Genomic DNA, 17,563 nt, shown 5'->3' on the forward strand with positions numbered 1-17,563 from the left:
ATTTATGACAAAAGTGTTTAACTCAAATATTCTGTTAGACAAAAGAATTCATGTGCACCTATTATTCTTAGAAATTTAAGTTAACAAGACATTTAAAATTCAAATTTCAAATGATGTGATAGTGTCACTGTTCTTGTTTTCAGAATGTATACTTGTCATTTTTCCATCTTTGTTTCTTGTCAGTGTTAATCTTGTGTATAAAATACGGTTTTGTCACGAAGAAATAGAATAAAAGTTTGTAGTTCAAAAACAATAATCAAAAAATTCAAAAAAATATAAATAAATAGAGCATGAATGGATAAAAGGAGCATCACTTTGTGTCAGGGAGGTCCTCAAGCCTGAAGTTCAGATGACACAGGCAGAGGCCTGCAGCAGAACTAAATTCTACTCTTTCAAGCGTGATTCTTTGTGGTGCTTCAGGTTGTGGGAACGCTTTTGTTCACAAAAACTGCAACCTCTCTTACCTGATTGTTCCAATTAATTTGATTGCTGTTTATCAACTTCAGCTGATGTCCTTAATGCAAAAATGTCAGTTCTTTTGGAAGTATTTGCCTTGAAGCCCTCACAAGATGTTTTATGTTAGGCTGCCTCAAGTATGTTTATTTGAATCCATTTATATTGTATTGATAAAAATGAAGGCAGTAGAGGAAAGGAAGTGATTTTTGTTTAATGGCTTGATCGTTCTGGAATCATTTTCCAGTTTTAAAATAAATTAAAAACATGTTTTTTTTTTCTTCTAAACAACTGTTTTTGTTGTATTTTAATTGTCAATTTTGCTTGTCTCATGAGTATTCACTACTATTGCTTCTAATCCATTTCTAGATACTCAAGTGTATGTATACCTCTTAAAAACATTCGGTTCAACAAAAATATAACCACACATGCCTGGCTGTTTAATTACAGTTACTTAATAGTTCATTTATTCACTTTTTATGTTTCACACTGGGTTTTGTTGTGAACATTTCTCTATTAGCAAGCTGAGCTGAAGTGACCAGGCTGCTCTGTCCTTAGCATCTTTTTCGGCTGTCTCATGGGGAATAACAAGATGCTTAGTCAGTCAAGAGATATAATCCTGCACCATGTCCTGTGTCTGCTCCTGACTCTCATCCCAGTGGACTACACCTGCTATGCATGTCTGTCTTCTACATGGTAGTTGAACAGTGAGCATCCTGACTACATTCTCAGACCACCTCCCTGTACACTGCACAGTCAGCAGAAACAGCTGTAATAGTTCTGCTGTATTAAGCTCCTCATTCTCGTCTAGGTAAGCCATTCAAAGCAACTCCATTTTGGCTAAAAGTACTCAGAATCTTTATGGTCATATTACCATAATTAAGACTAATTGAGCAGTTAGACTAATGAGTAAATAGGAAGCTTTATCTTTGCCCTTATTACCACCACCAAAATGTGGTACAATATTTGCTACTCTTCTACTGATTCATCTGTGTGAGCATGAGTCTTATTCTTATTATTTTTACTTTCTCGTATACGAAGTATAAGGAAAGTATTGTTGTCGAAAAATGCAATGTTGAGATTTTTTTTTTTATTAATTTTTATTGTAATCATTCCATAGAAATAGATCAATTTATAACCAAACAAAACTGAAGACAAATCAAACCCCACCCCTGAGAAGGAGAGCTTAGCCAAAGGAGAATTGCTTAGGGCTTTTTAATAAGGCAACAATAAACAAAAGAAAGGGAGAAATAAATATATAGGTAAATAAGAAATGGAGAAGGGAGTTAAATGTGGTAATAGTTATTTTTCTTATTCTAAAATAATATTGATTAGATCTCAACATTTTAGACCTACCTGACTTTCTCGTATAGGTAAAGTATTAGAATACTCCAAAAATTGTATTTCGAGATTTTCATGAATTTATTTGATTTGTTGATGGTTCTTCAGTGTACATAATATAAAAATCATTGTTCTTGCAATTTACTCTTCAAATATCCATCCCCATTTCTGAGTATACGAGAAAGTCTAGGGGAGACCACTCCCGTTGTGTTTTTTTTTTTTTTTTTTTAATGATCTCCTATATACTAAAGGGTGAAACTGACATTTTTAGGGACTTCACATCAGATGGAGATGAGTATGCTGACATTGTAACAAGTTCATGAAAAATGTCAAGATGACTGTGCTCTTATGATAACTGAAATCAGCATATTTTCTAATAAAAAAAAAACATGCATGATCAGTGATATCACGAATTTACTGAAAGCATTTTGAAAGGTAACCAGGAAAGATAAAGTAAATGCAGAAACGTTATCGAAGTGGCTAAACATCAGTACAGGAGTAAACTTAGATGGAATTTAACAGCTGTTTTGCAGGAGTTTTGGGTTATGTCTCTTCTATATTTTCCCATCTTGATGAGCTTCTTGTTTTCGAAGCCTGCTTTGATCACAACAACAGTCAGCTGGCCGTTCGATTGACTGCCGCAATACATGAATCATGCTTCTTTGTTTCAGTACATGACGTACAGAGAACTTTGTTCACAGGGCATCTGGTCTGGATTGAATTTCAGGACTTGTTTTTAAAAAAACTGTAGCAACCAGTTAGGTGATGTTTCAGTGACATCTTTAGTATTTTTTTCTGAGAGAATCTGTTGTCTGCTTCGTAAAGGACAATTATCCCTGTCCCTAAGAAAACAAAAGTGGACTGAGTGAACAACGGCTGACCAGTGACACTCTTTCCAATTCTGATGAAATGCTTTGAGTGACTGGTGCTGGGGTACATTAAACGTATCAGTTTGCAAATTGCCACAACTGCTTCATTGAAGTTGTCATATCCTTTGTACATCATACCATCCTGGCACATCTCGGTGATCTGAACTGCTATGCCAGAGTGTTATTTAATTTAATGCTGTTGTACCATCAAAACTGACCACCAAACTCCTCAGTTTAGGAGTTAGTGCCATCCTCTGCAATTGGATTTTGGACTTCATAACCAACAGATCTGTGCAGCATGTGCAGATGATTGACATCACATCCTCCACATTGACTCTCAACACAACTGTCCACAGTGTAGTGTGGTCAGCATCTTGCTGTACTCCTTGTTCACCTTTGACTATCTGACCAGTAGTGCTAATTCACAAAATTTGCCAACGTGGTTTTTTTGCAGAGAATTTGCTAGGTTAACTAGTGACCTTGTTTGCCATGTGTCCGGTGAAGGCAAGCTTTTTATCCACCCAAAAGTGCAATATGATGCTTTGCAAGGCCACTGTGACACCGCGTTGCTGTAGCGACTGATGGTAGATGGGGATGCCGCTACCCATTCTGGGTTACCTGCATGATTTACGTTGTGTAAGCATACTCATCCTTATGCTACAGCCTGAGCTGCACTGCATATGTGTGAATAATTTATAACATATACACAAATGTCTGATGTCACTACCCAATCTGTACTACCTGCCCGATTTGCATTGTGCATGCACAGACATTTTGGACATGCGTACTGTAAGTGTATTCCTTCTAACACTTTACGGTGCAGCCCAATTTGCTTTGCGTTTTTGCGTGAAAAATGTATGGCATATATAACAGTGTTTGATGTCACTACCTGATTAGTACTCCAGGTTGCCAGATTGACACCCCACGTGTTTAAAAACAAATAAAAGGGAACAAAAAGCACTTCACTCAATAATAATTAGTTTATGGCATGGTCCAATCAGAATTGCACATGCGGATAAACAACTTGGCAGTGTTTTTATTTGTGGGCTACATTAACTAACCATAATGAGAATATTATGAAAATAGTTTGTTGGTCTGCATCAAAACATTGTATGTTGTGTCTTCACTGTTGGATTAAGCATGTTATGCTCCTTGCTATGTAGTGCAGATCAGGTAGTGACTGGTACAGCTTCCCGAGTATATAATGCTGAACCCTTGCATCACAGACTCTGTGGGTGTTGGTTAGTTGTAGTGATAGGAGCTCTAGTGAAATTTTGAGAAATAAAGGACTCTGAATATTGTGGACTCAGAGTTTAATTGTATCTCAGGCAGGCACTGTGGGTTAGTGTTTAGCTCTTCTGTGTCACAGTTCAAGTCACATTTTGGTCCACAATATTCAGTCCAGTATACTGTAGTTGGTAGATGCTTCTCAAGTCTGCACTGACTCATAAAAGAAGATTGCACCATTATAACCCACTTTAAACTAGTTTAGTTTCTCCTTTTCCATTGGCTTAAATGCATTTCACAGAGTTTGCCAAAATTCCCAGACCTTTCCGCATTTTTGCTGAAGCTGAGGTGAAGCAAATTCAACAGGTTCGCTTATCACTACTTGCCAGACACAGCTTCAACTCCATCATTAAATTTGCTGATGACACCACCATCATGGGCCTGATCACCAATAATGGTGACACGGCTCACAGAGAAGTGGTTTTCCATATTGAATGCTGACTCAATGGTGCCAGGATAGTAATCTCACCCTTAATCTCTGCAAAACCAAGGTTGACCAAAGCAGATAGCAGACCACCTTCTACTGTACATTCATTAGAGAGGATACTGCTGAGAAGGTGAGCAACTATAAATATCTCGGTTTTTTCAGTAATTCAGCAGGAAGAAAAAGAGTCAAAGAAGAGGAGAAATGTATTAAATATATTAAGGGGAAATAAAATATATAGAAAAATAAACAGAAAATGCTCTGTTATTGTTCTGTCATCTCCTCCTGTGAAGAACCTGGAAATACTCCAGTGATAACAGAGAATATTAATGATGTGCTAAATGATACTGAAATTGCTGAGAGACAAATACTGCTACAATTAAAAAGCTAAAATAAATTGCCAGGGCAGACAACGTTTACTCAAAAGTGATCAAGAAAGCTTAAGATTTCATATCAAACCGTACTTTGTTTTTTGACATCATTGCATTCTATGAAAATTCCTCAAGACTGGATGCTAGAAAGCATTGTCTCATATAAAAAAACTGTGATCAAGCCAATTCTACGAAGTTTAGGCAGAGTTAGCTTGCTGTCTATGAATGGTAAATTAGCAGCAGCCTTTTTTAAAGTTAACTTTCAGCACTTTTCATGTACAGTACACCGTCAACATGGGTTTAAAAGAGGGCGAGGTCCATCCATCCATCCATTTCAGAAATAAGCTATAATATTATGAGAAAGCAACCAAAGCATTTGATCACAGGAGCACATGCAGTATTATTTTGCTTCATTTTCAAAGTTTTTTTTTTTTTATTAAGGTACAATATGAGAAGATAGTAATAAAACTGTTAAAATTCAAAAATTCATTTTTTAAATGATGAGAAGTTTCAGGAATATTTTCCATGTCTTTCAGAGGTAATTTGTCGGCAATGGTTAATTAAATTTAATAGCTTAAATTTTTCATTAGTCACTCCTTAAAATAGTGTAAATAGTAACCAAGTCTTAAAACATGATATCAATATGAGTTGTGTTTAAGGCTGTCTAAGATAATAATGAATTAGTTATAGTATGTAAAGGTGTGAAGTTACTTGCTGTAGTGCACTTATGTCCATTACTGATTTCACTAGAATTTGTTAGTCTGGCCTGCTGTTCTTTGTAAAATTAATGAATTGCATTCTTAAATTTAGCATGCATTTTTCTTTTGGCTGAAATTAAAGTAGATATTCCCATTTTGTACCTAACTTCCATTCCATCTGCTTAATAGGAAATTTTGAAAGCCTGCATCTCTCTCTTTCTTTATCTTTCTCTCTGGACATTGTTGCAAGTTTTTTTGTAAAAACATTGAGTTTATTTGCTACGATGTTCACATTGGCGGAACATACTGTAAGTACACATTTTTTTGGCACAGAAGCCATGTATACATATTTTAAATAATATTTACATTGCATTAACTCCTTCAGTTTATATTACTGACCAGCTGGAAAAGACATTAGTTGAATACCCACTACTGTTAAATTCTAAATCTGCTACTTTCACACTATTACTGAAATCACGAATCTGCATTAAATGAGCCTGACATTCTTGCAGTTTCTTCTCAGTAGATAAGTTAGGAAAATCCACAGTGGAACCCTAATACATTTTTACATCCTCAACATCCATTCAAAGTAACATAAGTAGCTGAAGTTACGTTAATAGATCATCAAACAAAAGGTATTTGTGTATGGAAGTGTTGGCTGAATATAGAACTGCTTTACCTATAATGTGCAACTATAGTTTCAATTCTGTAAGAGTATTTTCTGAGTTTAGGTAAACAGATCTTGATGGGGAGCATTTATGGCTCTAAATTAATTTCAGTTAGCAGTATTCATGTTCAGTTTTATCAAAGTATGTCATCAGGCAACTGTTAGCAGTACTAGTAGCAAGTAACACATTTTACTTCTCATTTGTTGTGCTCTTTCTAGATCCACGGTCACTTAGATTTAATGTTGATCATACTCATTACTTTGTGATATTGCCTTTCTCTCAACTAAGATTTATAACATTAATGTGTGCTGACAACTTCATTTTCCAAACTAGGTTCCAGCTTTCTCATTGCTGTCTATTGTATTAAACCCATCTTTTTTACTGAGCCATTATTGGGTTCTTCTTAACTGTGTGCATCTATCATAAGTTACTGCCATTCATTCATCGTGAGGCTCAGTGGACATTATCTGGCAATATTCTACCCCTGTGTTTTTGTTTTATGCCTTACATTGCTTTTTGTAAAAAGACTAGATATAGTGGGCTGGATAATGGATGGATGGATGGACTGTTGTAAATTTAAATGTGGTGGTTGAACCAAAGATTGTTTAACTTACCAGAAGGTGAATGAAATTTATAAAAATATAAGTTGTAATCACTTTCAGTCTCATCTTTAAAATATTAAATATTTAATGTACACGTATCTACTGTATATACAAGTTGAATTGAGCAGCATCTTTACCAAAGGTTGTAACCTGCATGCTTTGCTATGTTTGATGCGAGTGAGTACCTTGTATCTATAATAGTGATTCAGCAAAATCATGAAATGATTGTCAATTTGCTTCTCTGGACATACTGAAGTAATTGCTTTGGGATGCTGCCATGTCTTTATGGATTTTTGGGTTTCTAAAAAGAAATCCTTTCCTTGTGAAAGAGAAAGTGTGGTTAGTTTAGCACAAATAAAAATTATGCTTGTTAAGCTCGCTATTGAACTCTTTTTTGTTTTTCTAACAAATTTAGAATAAATGCTGCCAGGATGTAGAAACATTTATTGTTTATGAATTGTCGTTTGTATATGAACACGGGAGGATAATAAAGTAAATGAAAAATTTTTGATAATGTATTTTAATTGTTTTACACCTTTCAGATAGTGCTAAATTTTCTGTTTGTCTTTCTTTGAATGTGTAGTAACATTATCAATCTAGTATTCTAAAGTTGTGGCCCTGTGTTTCTCCACATCCAGGATTTCATTCACACAAACAAATTTCACGTGTGACTGCAACCAATTTGCAGGGTAGATACTGACTCTTTTACAGTATATTTCTTTGGGCTGAGACCTTTACTCCAGTAGTGCATTTACAGTCCAGATCCTCTCCTTGGTTTCAGAACCAGTTTCAGCATGGGTCAGTGTGTGACATCTATTAAACTGGTATTTTTACTTTAAACTGTCATCACCTCATGTAATAAATAACACTTGCTTTAAACAACTGTCATAATGCTATGACCAGAATCATTACTGAGAAAGCAATAAGTGGCTGGCTGAAATTCAAGGGAAAAAAATGTCTCTAGTGTAGGCAGCCATCTGTACAGAAGTTAGATGTATGCTGTTTAGTTTAGACAAAGTTGCCATGGGGACACAACTATGTGTCAAAGAATTTAGCTTAAAGGATAAATTGGTGCCAATAGCAACACAAAAACCTCTTTGCAATGCTGAGTACTTCATAGATTATAGAACACTGCAAACTGTTGGATCAGGGGGCTGTCCTACAGTACCACCTTCATGCTGGGAGATTTAACATGTTTATGCACTTGTGAAACGATGAACGCGTGCAAATGAATACCTGCTCCGCTGATCATTTTGTTACCGTTGTGTATAAGTGCACATAAAGAGCACTATTTATAGCAGGGGTGGGCAAAGTCGTTCCTGGAGGGCCGCAGCGGCTGCAAGTTTTTTGTTCCAACCCAATGGCCTAATATGAAGCACTTATTGCTCAAGTAACACTTGTCTCGCTTGTTAAGATTTTGAACCCTTATTGATTATTTCAGTCTTAAACCGCTTTGATTTTTAATAGCTCCTTATTAGCAGTAAGATGTAAATGACAAAGGAAAGCAGCAGTCCTCCATTTAGCTTGTTACCATTTACGCCTGTGTGTATTTATCGTGCACTATTGGGTTTAATTAAATACTTGGAAGAAAAGTGAAGAGAAAAAAGTGAAATAACTCGTCCATTTTAGACTTCAAATCATTTGGATGACATCCTTAGAAAGGGGAAGAAAATCTAGGATATGAGAATTGCCTGACATGTCAGAGTTAAAGCACTAACAAGCCATGAAATTAAATTATTGCCTAGAATTGCTTTCTACTTAAGCAACTGGGTTGGAACAAAAACCTGCAGCCAAATGCGGCCCTCCAGGACTGACTTTGCCCACCCCTGATTTATAGGATATCTGAGGATATACACAGTATTATATTTCAAGCTTAGAAGAGGAATGGTGCTTTGCGGAGTATATTGGTTTAGGTTTATAGGTTACCAACTGCAGAAAACATTAAGTTAAAAATATTAGTTTGTGCTATTGGGGGCAGGATTGGTGTGAGGTGTCTCCCATTGCACGGCTGCACTTGGATCTCAATTCGGGAGGTTCACCGCGTGGTGGGTATGGCAACGTGCTGTAATGGTTGCATGCTCCCAACTTACCTACCTACTACTAATGGTAAATCATTTTGTCTCTTTGCATCAAAACAGAAATAATACAAGTTAATTCAGTAGTTATGCTATAGGTGGTCCTGTGAAAAAGTAAATACACATTATTATTTCTGTGTTTTTTTTTTTTTTACTAATTATAATCATTCCGTACATATAGATCAAGTTTTACAAAAAATAGGATTGCAAGCAAATCAAACCCCACCCCTGAGAAGGAGAGCATGGTCAAAGGAGTAATACTTAAGGCTTGTAAACATGCCTAAATTTATTGAGTTTAATAGGGCAAAAAAAGATAAATGGAGAAGGAAAAGAAATGCGGAAATAATTATCTCTTCTTATTCTTTTGAAGAAAAGTCTGTGCAGATCTCCTAACTGAGAATTTGATTTTTTCCAATTTCGAATAATATAAAACATCGGTTTCCCACTGACTTATCAGAGAAGAGTTAAGGTTCTTCCAATTTAACAAAATCAGTCTGCGTGCCAAAAGTGTAGTGAATGCATATTTCTGTGGTTTTGAATATCGGTTCATAGGAGTAATGAAACTGGTTTGTAAGATGAACATTTCAAGATATGTCTGGTGTAAAGTATGGGGAAGGATATTTTCCAGCCTTTTTCAGACATACTGTAGCTGTTATTAGCATAACTAATTTCAGTCAGCTTTTTGTAATATTATGCCAGATAGCCATCTGGGTGTATGGCGTTCATGCTTCTAGAGAATTTATACCATTTTGAATTATAAGTCATAGTGACGATAATAATAATTCATTACATTTTATATAGCTCTTTTCAAGGTACTCAAAGAGCTTTACACAGTGAGTGGGGAGCCATTTCAACTACCACTAATGAGCAGCATCCTCCTCGATGATGCGATGGCAGCCATTTTGTGCCAGTATGCTCACCACACATTAGGCAAACGGAACCAGGGGGTGCCAGAATGACCGGACCATGATGGACAATTTAGCCAGGACATCTCTTTATGAAGGATGCCCAGGGATCTTTTTATGACCACAGAAAGTCAGGGCCTTGGTTTTATGTCTCATCCGAAGGACGGCACCATTTTGACAGCACAGTGGTAATGTCAATACACTGGAGCATTGAGATCCACATTCAGACTACAGGGTGAGCGCCCCCTTCTGGCTTCACCAACACCTCTTCCAGCTGCAACCCAAGCATTTTATTGGTTGGTCTCTCATTCAAGTACTGGTCGTGCCCAAACATGCTTAGCTTCAGGTGGATGGCGTGTTCCGAAGTGCATGAGGTATGACTGCTGGTTCCTTTACAAGCTGTATATTGAGCTTTAGCAGTTGTAATGTACCCATGAAATGATTGGTATAAGCGATTCCTTCATTACACAATAATGTATCTAGAAACTTATCGTATTATTTTAATGTAACGTTAATCACTGCTTCATCACTTATGTGTTTGTTCGGCTACAATCTTATTAGCCTTTTCACAATGTTCTAAATAACAATAAAGTGAATTAATTTGCTGTGTTTCTAGTGTAGGTAGAAAAATACATTTTGTCTGTAGTGGCATTTTTGTATAGTATATCATTAGGTGAGCTTGCACATTCTTCTTCAATCTTCTGCCACATTTAAAAGCCAGTGATTAATTGTAGCAGTATAATGTAGTTATTGAAGTTCCAAAATAAGAAAAGCATTGTCTGAGATAATGATTGTGCCATAGTTTCAAGATTTAGGTAAAGGTTTAAGGTGTGAAGTGATTTGCTATTTTTAGGTGTTGGTTGTAGAAGGACTGTGGCTAATTGTAGATTGTATTTCTTAAGGAAAAAATGTTTTATTGTGAATCTTCCTGTGCATGTTGCAGGTCGTCACCATCACATCAACTCCTCGTGATTGCACTGGCAGACTTCATCATAGATTTTAACTCTCCAGTGACTCTTTTGGCTTTTCAGTAACTTGTTCTGGTGATTTGTTTTGCCATCAGGAGCAGCTGTCAAATGTGACAAGGAGAAAAAATGCAAGTTAAAATTACTTCTTTTGAGGTAAACATGTAAATAAATTGGTATTTGAGGATTTATGCTTTAATATAGACAAATATGGAAATTTGTCAATACTTAAAATGGAAGTTGAAATGGAAGTGCAGTGTCCCAGTTGAGTTGATATGTTCATATATCAGAGACTGTGGGTCCTTCCTTCTGACAATATTGCGATGTTCTTGTATACATTCTGCAAGTGTTTTAGATGTTTGTCCCATGTATACAGCACAGTACAATTCAATTTTTTTCTGTATAGCCCAAAATCTCACATTGTGGCACAAAAGACCCTGCCTTTTGACAACCCCCTAGTCTTGGCACTCTAAGAAGACAAGGAACCCAAACACCCTTGTATGGAAAAAAAAATGGAAGAAACCTTGGGAAAATGCAGACACACAGAACACATGTAATCCTCAATACAATATAATAATGCAATAGAAATATTACAAGTGCAGAGCAGAATTTAACAGCAGATGATATCACATAATACAATTTGGATTTGTTCAGAGCCCTGGAGACTTCGGCCCTCAAGCATCTTCTCCCTATTGGCCATTCCACAGCTGAGTCAGTTCTGGGCCAGCCAATCCGAAGAAAGGACCCCTCTACCCAATAATTCTTGCAATCCTCCATCAGAGATGACTTTACTTTAGGCAGGCAAAACAACTTGGCAGGTGGGCAGTGGCACCAAGTGCCACATTTGAGTACCGAGAAGAGAAACAGAATAGGTGAGGGTTAGTAACAAATTATAACTATCATATTACTTATGTTTTAGTGTTAATGACTAACAACAGAGATGCAGTCTGTACAGTTAATCAGCAGCTTAGTCAGGATATGCTAAACTGAAGTATTGAGTCTTCATTCCGGGATTTGAAAGCCTTCGTGTGCCTCCATCACGGTGTGCTACTCCATCAATTTCCTTTTGTTGCTTAGCTTATACAACTGCTTAAGCCACCCAATAGTACATTTTTCCTTGCCTCCACTTCACTGAGTTGGACCTCTGATTTCTACCAAAGTGTAATAATTTGATTACAAGAGTTTATTGCAAAGGACGTCATGTGGACAAAGTGGTGTCATTACCTCTATCACTAGAGATGTGCAGGAAGTTGATACATCCATTCATTTCTCTTTCCATGGCTCTTATTTAAAAATCTTAAAAGACGAAAGTGATCTAAATCATAGCTCCTTGAGGTCAGATATAGCACTTCTTAAAGAGTCTCATTTACCAGCACCTGGCTCTAATTCTTTCTTAAATAAAATCTGTAAGAGAGTATTTACTTTCTTAGACATAGATTTTGCATGTTTGCTCTGGTTATGGTGAATAAATAATGACAAAGCAAAATTGATACTGTTTGTTACTTGAGATTAAACTGATCTAATTTTGGAACTTGGGCGTGACTAGAAGATTATTAGTTAAGTCACAGAATTGAGTGTGTATTTACGTTTTCACATGGCTGTAAATTTCATAGTGATTATAATCTTAAAATGGGAATTATAAAATCTTCCTTTGAGGATTTTTTTTCAAAGCCCATTATGTCTTATGTTTTTTCAACATAATATGTAGTCTAACATAATGTCATTTTGTGTACTCCTTTCAAAGTTGTGGGTACTGCAAGAATTATGCATACGTTTTGTAGTTTTGGCCAAGCTGTCCTGAAATAAGACTCTTTGTCAATGGCAGACAGTTGATTCAATCGATTGTTACTTTGTGTTCTTGAAAGAAGTTGGTCATTAACCTGCTGTTAGAGGTTACATGAAACTAAAATTGAGCAGCATAAGGATTTCTGTCAAATTGATTCATATGTACGGTTTACTGGCTATACATGTGTTTGACTATGTAGGAAATGTATCCAAGTGAAACGGTAAATACCTTCTACATACTAAGTATTTTTAGTTACTATTTTAGAATAATGTACAGAATATATTTGTGTATATATGTGATGTTAACATGAAAACTGGTCTAACGAACACAACAGCCCAAAACAGACTTTACATTACTTTCTTAGTTGGTAAAAACTGAGCTCTTCATCAAAGTTTCCATATTAATTTAAAATGCCTCTGCACATGGAGATGTATGGACTCCAGTTATTCCATTACACCTACTTGTAATTTTGTGTCTTCATTTGTTCATTACTTCATTTTCAAAATCTATTTATTCTAACATGAGCCAAACGAAACCGATTTGAGCAGCTCTATGCAGAAATGATTCCGGATGGTCAGTTGTCTTTGCTAAATTTTGTTCTTTTTCTTGAGAAGTGGTTGCAAATGTTGCAGCTTTTCTCAAAGTTTTGTTAATAACTTGATAACGTCGCTGTTATGTTGACTGGATGTTTGTTGCCGAATGAAATTTTATGTGGTGAAAAGCAGAACACTAAAGTGTAACATTGTCCACTTTTGAAAACCTTCATTGCATAGTAAAAAAAACCTGAATGGTAAGTAACACATTATACAGTAAATCCTATTTTCCTCTAAAAGTGGGAATAAATAAATAATTTAATTTCTTCCTTCTGCCGATTAAATTTTTAAACCTTCTTAATACAGTTTTTCAGGTTATGTAGAGCTGAAACGTATACAAAGGAGCCATTACCTGAAAGTAGATATTTTTTTAATAAATCAATTCCTTCAATATTTCTCCTCTTCTTAATCTTACCATATTACTTTTCCCATTCTTATTTTGGATTTAGTACTTGAATTGATATAATTGATACAAATAAATATCAATATAAACATGTTGCTGGGAAGACTAGTGCTGTAGTGACCCAAAGGATGGTAGCTCATTTTGTAGGCTTTTGTAGCTTGCTATTTTACAAAGATCCCTTACTCAACCATTTTGAGTTGACTACAGCTGGCTGTGAGTAGTGTAGATGTTCCCCAAAGGTGGTACTGAAGAGTTGCACGTGTGCATAACGGTCATACCATTACGCTTTTCAGACCTTTGGCGTCATCCTTGCTGCTGTTACCGTTCTCGCCACCACCATTTACTGTTACCTTTCCATCTTCTGTTTCATACTCCTGGTTACGACTGCTATTGCTGCTGCCATTATCTAGGACACCTGACCGTATAACAACTATCTTCCAGATGGAGCATAGTTATTGATGATTGAGAAAAAAAAAAAAATAAAAACGGACCTTGAAAAATCACCATGCATCTACCATTTAGGAATCCGTGTGACTCTGTTCATTTATATCTGAAAAGCCATACTTAGCATCAGAATATTTCTCTTTACCAAAATAACAATTTTATCTAGTAGTGTTATTGTGTTTTATTCTGTGCCAATTCATATCTAATCTGCCTGATGTGTGCACCAATTTGATTTTGGCAATAATTGGTATTAGCTATTGCCTCACAAGACTTGTCTAGTTCCATGGTCATTATTATATCATGTTTGCATAAATTAATGCTCTATTCATTGTTCTTGACAGAGTATCCGAGAAATGCTTAATGCTAGCCAAAGCTTTGTTGGAATTTTATTAGTCTAAGAAAGAAGCAAGAGTGCTGTCCTAGTGTCCGATTGAGCTCTGCTGCTTCATGTGAAGAGAAGAATTAGAAAGAGCTGCTGCAATTTCTTTAAAAAGACTTCTTAGCAGGTTTGCCAAGAATTAATCGTTCTGCAACCACAAAATCTTGAACATATATCAGACATGTTTCAAATTATGGTGTGTTGATAGAAAACTTGGAAAGATGTTGTTGTTTTTTTGCATTTTTCTAAGGACAGTATATCTGGGGCATCGAATGCCGGAAATTAACTCCTAGTTTTGGTGGACTGTAACACAGAGGTCATTTCTTAAGAGTTTGATAGCCATTTGCCTGATTCAGATGCAAAAAAGAACATACTACCTGATTCCTAATCAAGGAGAAGATCTTACTGAATAAGCCCACAAGACTTTTTTGCATACATATTTTCAAACTGCATTAATCCACTGAATCCTTAAAATGATGGGAGGCCAACTAAGAACAACCAGAAAAAGAACATAAAATTGCACAGACTTACTGTATATGCACTTTTGATTTTCTGCTTAATACATTTTTGAGAATTGTACATGTTTTGACAGAGGAAGTCAACAAACTGTACATTCATAATTTATAAATGCTTGATTTGAAACCTGTGTCTATATAAATCTAACATTATATTGTAGTTAAGCAAAAACATATTTAAATGTACCATTACTGTTAACTTACCGAGATGGGGTCTCAGACTTGTATCAGGTCTACAGCTTCTACCCTTGTGTTCAAATCCTTAAATACGTTTTATTTTTGTGCTGTTCTTTGGTTGACTCTAGTTTGCCTTCTGACTAAAAGGCATATTCTGTTGATGCTGGATCATCTACTGGACTGTAGGATGTTTGCTAACAGTGGCATAGATGTCTTATTACGAACAATCATTTCAGGGTAGTGCTTGATTGACTACTGTGTCAGTATCTCAGCATTTTGTTTTGATTTAAATTCTTTTTAACATCCCTGCATTATTAAAATAGTTCTCATAACCAAAACTTAATTGAGTATTAATTCAAATTTATATTGAAAATTCCTTATTGACAAGTGCTTGCCCAAAGAGATTGTGATAGTAATGAGACTTCAAACATCATAAAGGTTTGGGGCAGCCACCCGTATATTATTTCCTAGCTGCAAAAGTTTAGTAATATTTGTTCATAAGACAGAGTCCAAAACAGAACTGATTATTTGGAGGTAAGATAATTCTTTTATGGAATATTCTGTGATTCATTCCTAAAATAGTAGTTCAGAAGGAAATTAAACAAATAATACAAACTGTGCTGTTTTAAGATGTGTAATAATACAAATGTCTTTGTTTTTTTTCTATTTTCCCTGTAACAGTCTTTTTAGCTGCACTATAACAATCAATCTTTTATATTTTGCTAATATAGATACACATTTTGGAGGCTATCTCTTCACATGATAATATTACTGTTTTTATTTGTATCTTATTTTTTTCAAATACTTCAATTAACACTTTCATAGTTTCATAGTTCAGCATTTCTGTGAGGAGACATTTGTTTCTGATGTGCCTTATTTTGGGAGGCAAGATATGTGGCTGAGCTATTCTTCAATTCTTGCTTTACTGATTTACTTCATTGTTCAGAGATATGTTGAACTCTGCCACATATTTATTGTAAATACAAGCAGGACAAAATATGACATTCTGAGAGAAGTCACTATACCATTCAAAATGTGTACCTTTTTGTTGTATGATGATTTGAAAATAGAAACAAATTTAAATTAGGCTTTTTCAATTTTTATTTACACGCAGTAACCCAAATTAGCCTTGTGAAAATGAAATTCTAAACATTCTGCAAAGTAATATTACAACAACGAATTGTAGTAAATTGTAATTAGAACATTAGAACACTCTAGACGAGAACAGGCCATTCAGCCCAACAAAGCTCGTCAGTCCTATCCACTTATTTCTTCCAAAAAAACATCAAGTCAAGTATTGCAAGTCCCCAACATCTTACTGTCTACCACACTATTTGGTAACTTATTCCAAGTGTCTATCGTTCTTTGTGTAAAGAAAAACTTCCTAATGTTTGTGTGAAATTTACCCTTAACTAGTTTCCAGCTGTGTCCCCGTGTTCTTGATGAACTCATTTTAAAATAACAGTCTCGATCCACTGTACTAATTCCCTTCATAATTTTAAACACTTCAATCGTGTCACCTCTTAATCTTCTTTTGCTTAAACTATATAGGCTTAGCTCTTTTAATCTTTCCTCATAATTTTGTAGTTTCAAAAGGTTATTTTTTCCCTTGTACATTTTCTGGTACTTCATTAACTTCCAATGACAAACTAACAGTATACGTCTCTTACTAATTAAAAAAAAAATGTTTACATGTGGTAATAAATCTTATCGATAATATTGTGTACCAATAATAAAATTTTAAACTAATTTTAAACTCTCAATCTACATTTTAAAATAGCAATGTATTGCTTAACTGTACTCATCTGATTTAATTAAGGATTTTCTTATTAGTGATTCTACTTTTGACGAAAGAGGCCTATTTTTCTTTCAGGTTGATGCCTTGCGATTGCGGCTTGAAGAAAAGGAGTCATTCCTCAATAAGAAGACAAAACAGCTACAAGACCTCACAGAGGAAAAAGGAACTTTGGCAGGAGAGATCAGAGACATGAAGGACATGCTAGATGTAAAAGAACGCAAAATCAATGTTCTACAGAAAAAGGTAAACTTTTTATATTGTATATTTTAAGAAAACTGATCATGTGCGGGTTTCCGCCTACAGTCCGAACATACAGTAGGCAGATTGGGTAGACTGTTAGCCCCGATATGTTTATGTTTGTTTGTGTGTATGCGAATTCACTCTGCAATGCACTAATGGCCTGTCTGGGATTGTTCCTGCTTTGCAACCATTACTTCCTGGGATTGGCTCCATCTTCACTGTAATCCTGTTCTGAATGAGTGGGTTTAGAAAATGAAAGATGCAGATGACAATTTCTCTAGATAATGCTTTATTTTATAGTGAATCATTTGTTGCAAATACTCTACAGTTGCTTTTGAAATCGACCAATACTGTAAAATAAAGGATAATCCAATAAAATAATGCAAAACTTGCTCATGATAGCATCATTCATTTCTTCGCTTTAATGATTACACCTTTTATAATACAGCCTTATTTTATTTCAAAATCATGGAGAATGCTTATTTATGTATTACGTGTTTCAAATTTATATTTGTATTATTTCAAATTTTGAGATGAACCAAACTATTCTTTGTGCACTTTATTGATGCT

The 17,563-nt window shown here is 35.4% G+C and overlaps 1 protein-coding gene across 1 annotated transcript in view; it reads left to right on the forward strand.

The window, feature by feature from the left end:
* The window catches only part of LOC114668668 (ERC protein 2), a 724,143-nt gene that overhangs the window by 162,300 nt on the left and 544,280 nt on the right, over nt 1-17,563 (forward strand). Inside the window, 1 exon segment of the mRNA XM_028824542.2 lies at nt 16,829-16,996. Within this exon segment, the coding sequence (XP_028680375.1) occupies nt 16,829-16,996 (168 nt within the window).

The sequence above is a fragment of the Erpetoichthys calabaricus genome, chromosome 18 (genome assembly GCF_900747795.2).
Source record: "Erpetoichthys calabaricus chromosome 18, fErpCal1.3, whole genome shotgun sequence".
NCBI lineage: Eukaryota > Metazoa > Chordata > Cladistia > Polypteriformes > Polypteridae > Erpetoichthys > Erpetoichthys calabaricus.